The sequence below is a fragment of the Saccostrea cucullata genome, unplaced genomic scaffold (assembly GCF_032062105.1).
Source record: "Saccostrea cucullata isolate Sc308-1 unplaced genomic scaffold, CSIRO_AGI_Scuc_v1 ctg19136, whole genome shotgun sequence".
Classification (NCBI taxonomy): domain Eukaryota; kingdom Metazoa; phylum Mollusca; class Bivalvia; order Ostreida; family Ostreidae; genus Saccostrea; species Saccostrea cuccullata.
Genome location: NW_026939497.1, coordinates 2,070 through 8,430, shown reverse-complemented (window position 1 = coordinate 8,430; position 6,361 = coordinate 2,070). Strand labels below are relative to the sequence as shown.

The 6,361-nt window shown below is 35.4% G+C and overlaps 1 protein-coding gene across 1 annotated transcript; it reads left to right on the top strand.

The window, feature by feature from the left end:
* Positions 1-612: 612 nt before the first annotated feature.
* LOC134253111 (deleted in malignant brain tumors 1 protein-like) lies at positions 613-5,975 on the top strand (the record flags this gene model as incomplete). Its single annotated transcript, XM_062735620.1, has 6 exons — positions 613-640; positions 1,508-1,652; positions 2,188-2,366; positions 4,559-4,703; positions 4,922-5,094; positions 5,382-5,975. Coding segments are annotated over exons 1-6 (1,264 nt in total), but the record flags the coding sequence as incomplete, so codon positions are not given.
* Between the last annotated feature and the right edge of the window lie 386 nt (positions 5,976-6,361).

Genomic DNA, 6,361 nt, shown 5'->3' with positions numbered 1-6,361 from the left:
TATGTGGATTAAGAAAACCATAGCCCCCTGGCCCCACCCTTCGCCCCCTCAAAAGGTATGGGCAAGGTTGAATATTGTGGACATACATCCAGACGGACGGACAGGACACCAGTGATTTATACAATATTATTCGATTACAGGGGCATCATTATAATAAAGTCCATGACTGATTGGAAACTAAGGAATGGAAACCATCAGACATTATGCGATGTTATCTTATTCTTACCCATAGACATGTAAACCTACAAATCAAAATGTATATTGTTTATTTTTCGTATACTCTGTCGACGAAACCTGACATCGGTATTTTATTTGTAAACATATTTATTTCTAATTTCAGTTCCAAATGTAAGTGGTCCTTTTTATAACATAAATCCTCTATTTAAACTGGCATTATTGCAATAGAATTTTCTACATTTCAGAAGAAATCATTTAGATTAATGACATATTTCAAGGATTGGATTTGGATTACGCTCTCCAAATGTCCTTTGATATTTTTTCATTTAATTTTTTTTTTATCTAGAATTATGATTACTGGTATGATTTTATTATATAGAAATTTCTACATCCGTACCGACAGCACATGTCACAACAGAAAGAACTACCACGGAGATGACTACAACGGAACGGTGGATGCCACGTGAGTACTCAGAAGTACTGTGAGGATTTGTGTTAGTTTTCTTTTTAAATAAACCATTTCTTGAGGAAATATCTTTTTAATAAACAAAAATGAAAATATTTGCACTGTTTTGTTATCATTATAACAAAAGTCCATTCTTGTCACAAATCTCCAAAAGTTAAGAGAAAACTCTTTTTTATGTGTTTTTCTTTATACATTAAGGTCAATATCTAGTAAATAACTTTAGACTATATTTTTTGGTGCTAGATCTATTATGACGTCATAATCAATTTCAACTTTCTTTTTCTTTACAACTATAGCAGAATTATGTAGAAAAGGGGTATTTTCATGACATTCAATTTGAAATCATATAAAAAGTAAACCGGATACCTATATTAAATTTGATATTGATTTAAAGAAAAGGCCACCAACATACTAATTACCGTTTTCTGAGAGACTGTAGGCAATCTAGATACATTTCCTCTGTCGAATATGAAAAAAAAACTCCCATATACATGGATGTTTTTTTAAATTTTTCATTGAAAATTTTAAAGTTTTAAATACATTTTTTTTATCTTGTTTACCTACAAATTATGCCCCGAAACACCTTATTTGACCAAGCTAAAGTTGTAAAACATCAATAAAGGAATTTATTTCTCAAATTTGATAAATCTGTAGGCACCTTTCATTTACTAGATCTTGACCTTAAACTGTATGTAGTTTTAATGGTTTTTATTCTGATTAAAGAAATATATTTGTTTTGCTTTGAAATTCTTATAGATGTGGAGAACATTATTCACAACAAATATCTTCATCGAAAACACAAAAATGATATTTTCCTTAGTTTGAATTCTTATCTTTTAAATACTCCTTTTATTTTTTTATAAGTCACTCCCATTCGCCTTGTCAATGGAAACACCCCTTATGAAGGTAGAGTGGAGGTGTATCACAATGGAGAATGGGGTACTGTTTGTGACGACTCCTGGGATTACCAAGATGCTATAGTGGTTTGTCGATCTCTCGGATTTTCTGTGTATGTATTATAATTTATAAAGCAATATTGAGGCTAACCTATGCTAAACGCTTAAAATATGTCCATTGCAAGCTATATTAAATTTTATTTAATATATAGTTTATTTCTTTTAAATACCTATAAAATTCAACCACAGTCTCCCCCAAAATCAACATAATTATGGGATTCCATGTTTTTTTTTGATAACTAAAATGAGCTTTAAAGAGTAGAGTTAAACAGAAATATAAATATATAGCGGAAACGTTTAAGAATTGCAGAAACATTAGACCAGAAAAGCCAAAACTCTGTTGAAAGCTTCCATATTCACTTTATAAGTGTTTAAGGCATAATTATATTTCTTATAACTATGATCTACTATAAATATTATTCACTCTGACATAAAAAATCGGGGTCCATAAAAAAGGGGGTTCATAATATGAGAAGTGTTTGATATATTGTGAAGGCCTTTATTCCTCTTGATTCACGTTATTATCTATGAATTAAAACTGTCTGTTTAAAATAGAGAACATAATATAAATAAATTTATTCTTGACAGAACTGGTTCAACAGCTTACGGCAGTGCATACTTTGGTGCGGGAAACGGTTCTATTTGGATGGATGATGTTCGTTGTGCTGGAACAGAAACAAGAATTGAATACTGCAGTCATTACGGATGGGGAAGACATAACTGTGGCCATCATGAAGATGCATCCGTCAGATGCCAGGCTGGATCATGTAGAATCATTGCTAAGTTTATATTTCTAAAATGTTTTTGTGACACTTTCCTTGACAGTCTTCTTAAGCCTGAGCTTTAAATTACATCCCTAAATAAAGTAGATTCTTAATGTCTTTTATAAGAAAATATATGATAAATGAAGTTTGATTTTTGTGCTTTTTTAGCTCACTTGAGCTGAAAGATCAAATGAGTTTTTCTGATCACATTTTGTCTGTAGTCCGTCTGTCTAGCTGTCTGTAAACTTTTCACATTTTCGACATCTTCTCAAGAACCACAGACCTAATTTTAACTAAACTTGCCATAAAGCATCCTTGAGTGACAGGGATTCAAGTTTGTTGAAATGAAGGGCTAATTCCTGTTCCAAGGGGTGATATTTAGGACTTAATGAAAAATTAGTGGTTTCTTCTAAAAATCTTCTCCAGAACCATTTGGCCAGGAAAGATGAAACTTATGGGGAAACATCCTCAGGTAGTGTAGTTTCAAGTTTGTTCAAATCATGACCCCCGGGGATAGGGCGGGGCCACAATGGCTGATCAAAGTTTAAGATAGGAACATACATGTATATAGGGAAAATCTTAAAAATCTTCTCCAGAGTTCATTGGGCCAGGGAAGATGAAGCTTATGTGGAAGCATCCTCAGGTAGTGAAGATTAAATTTTGTTCAAAGCATGCCCCCCCCCCCCGGGGGTAAGGCGGGGCTACAATCGCTGATCAAAGTTTAATATAGGAATATATGGGGAAAATCATTTTAAAATCTTCTTCTCCAGAACCATTTTACCAGGAAAGATGAAACTTAAGTGGACGCATCCTCAGGTAGTGTAACTTTAAGTTTGTTCAAATCAAGACCCCCGGGTATAGGGTGGGATCAAAGTGTTGCATAAGAATATGTAGGAAAAATCTTCTCCAGAACAGAAAAGTTTTGTTTTGTCAAAATGATATGTAAGCATCTGCAAGTAGTGAATATTTGAATTTATTTAAATAATGTCTGGGGAGGGGGTTAGCGAGAGGTCACAATGCGAGTAATATGTTTTGGAAAAATATTTTATTATTTTCAAGCATGGCAAAATTATACATATATGCTTTATTGATAATTATACATGTAAGCTTTATTGATATAGTGCCATTCTCAAGTAATAGAAAAATCAAAACCCCCTCCCCAACAAGTGACCTATTCAATACTAAGCTAATTTCTGTTTTTCGGCTCATGTGTGCTTTTTTTATCACATGTCCGTCGTCCGTCTGTCTGTCCGTAAATATTTCACATTTTCGACTTCTCAAGAATCAATGGACCGTTCACGGTAGCTCAGTCGGTAGAGCGCTCGCTTCGTGATCGGGAGGTCGTGAGTTCGCGACTGACCTAGTCGATAAAAATGGTAGCAACTGTTCCTTCGCCATGCGCTCGGCACTTGGAAGTAAAAGTTGCGGGTCCTTCGGATGAGACCTTAAAAACCGAGGCCCTATGTCAGCGGCAGGCGTTGGCACGATAAAGATCCCTCACTGCTCAATGGCCATGAGTGCTGAGTAAAGGTCAAAATTTGAGTCATTCACCGGCAAACGGTGACGTCTACATATGAGTGAAAAATTCTCAAGAGGGACATTAAACAATATACAATTAATCAATCAAGAATCAATGGGCCGATTTCAACCAAGCTTGGTACAAAGCATACTTAGTCGGAGGGGAGTTTTAATTTTTAAAATGAAGGGCCAAGTCCCCTTACAAGGGGGATAATCAAGAAAAGACAAAAATAGGGTGGGGTCATTAAAAAATCTTCTTCTCAAGAACCACTGGGCCAGGAAAGCTAAACTTATATGGAAGAATTCTTGGGTAGCAGAAATTTGAAATTGTTAAAATGATGACCCCGGGGGGTAGGGCGCGGCCACAATAGGGAATCCAAGTTTTTCATAGAAATATATAGAAAAAATCTTTAAAAATCTTCTTCAAGAACTACTGGGCCATGAAAGCTGAAACTTATCTGTAAGCATCCTTGGGTAGTGTAGATTCTAAATTATTAAAATTATAACAGGTGCGGGGTAGGGGGTCACAATAGGTTTAATATGATGCGGAATCTGGTAAATAACTACATCGCCCAAGTTACTCGGGTGAACGATGTGGCCCATGGGCCTCTTCTTTAACTAGCCCATGTGCTCAGGTGAGCGATGTGGCCCATGATCCTCTTGTTTTTTAAACACAGTCAGTCCAGTGCGGCTTGTGGGAGGACAGACTCCATACGAGGGTAGAGTAGAGGTATACCGTAATGGTGTATGGGGGACAGTTTGTGATGATTCTTGGGATGATTTGGATAGCGTGGTGGTCTGTAGGTCACTGGGATATCCAACGTGCGTATTATCTTTTATGCGTAACAGCAAATTTGTTCCATTTTGAAACTATATTTTTAACTCTCTCTCTCTCTCTTTTATTTATTATTATATTGAAATTTTTCACAAACATTATAAATGCTACATGAATGAATATTATAAAATATTTCTTGAGATAATTTTTCAATGTTTGGTTTATAGATTTATTTTTTTATATTGGTAAATAAATTATATTTCAGACAAAACGCTAAGAGCTTTAAATATGCTTTCTTCGGTCAAGGATCAGGTCCTATTTTGTTAGACGATGTAAACTGTCGTGGATCAGAGACCAATATTGAGGAGTGTCCACATAATGGATGGCAATCTCATAACTGTGGTCATCATGAAGATGCCTCTGTTAGATGTTCAGAGGGTAAAAATATTTTTAATTCGATTTTTTGATGTTTATACAATTATCAAGTCACAGAATAACAAGATGTGTTTGTGAAACACTGATGCCCCCGTATGGCAACAGAGCAAAAATTAAACTTTTCTTTTAAAATTTAGAAAAATACCTCTCTGTTGAATCAAAATATCACATTTTATTAATATGTTTAGCTTTTACAATGTTTTCATAAGTTTCATGGCACTGTAATCTTCTTTAATTTTCATTTTCTGAAAGTTATGGTAAATTATGACTTCGATTGTTACTTACTACAGAAGCACTGACAACAGCAGATCCCCCCACAACAGAAAATTTAACACATGCACAAGAAACGGCTACAACGACACAAACACCGATTATACCCGCCCAAACAAATGAGGGGACACGAACTCAAACAGCACCTTTCATATCGAGAGCACCAACGACAATGATTAAAACATCTTTTTCAACAGCAACCACAACACAATCTGAAACAATCACAGAAGACCCCATATCAACAATCACAAGACAAATTCTCCCAACACAATCTCCAACAACGACCACCATATTCCCGACTGCAAGGGCAACACATACACAAAATCTAAAGACTACTACAACGACACAAGCTTCCACAACCACCACACAAGTTCCAACAACGACAACCACCACACAAGCTCCAACAACCACAACCACCACACAAGCTCCAACAGCTGCAACAACGACACAAGCTCCAACAATCACAAGCACCACACAAGCTCCAACAACCACAACACGAGCTCCAACAATGATTGCTTCCACAACACAATCACCAACAACGACGACGTTGACAGAGGCCCGAATGACAACAACAATGACAAAAGTTCAAACGTCAACAACTATACCTATTGCAAGTAAGCTGTGATGTTAATCTATATTGATTGAAATGGTTTAATAAGCTTTAAAGAAACCAATTACTTTCACAAAAGAAAAGTTCGATTGAAATGTTTGATAACTTTGAAAAAAAAAACCATTTACATTTACAAAGAGCAAGACCCACGTTCGGCCTTATTTGGCCCTGAGAATTTCTGAAAAATCAGAACTGCTCAGTTTAGGTTGCAAATGCAGTATTTATCACTTGGAGTGGTGGAGACCATGTATCTATTAATTGTGACGTAATTTTATATTTAGTCAATGCATTATGACGTCATAAAATGCGCCATTTTCCTCGTATCCTGTAAATTCCTTTGAAAATGACCTAAAGTTGAAGCATTTTTTCAATATTTCATATAGAGCACAA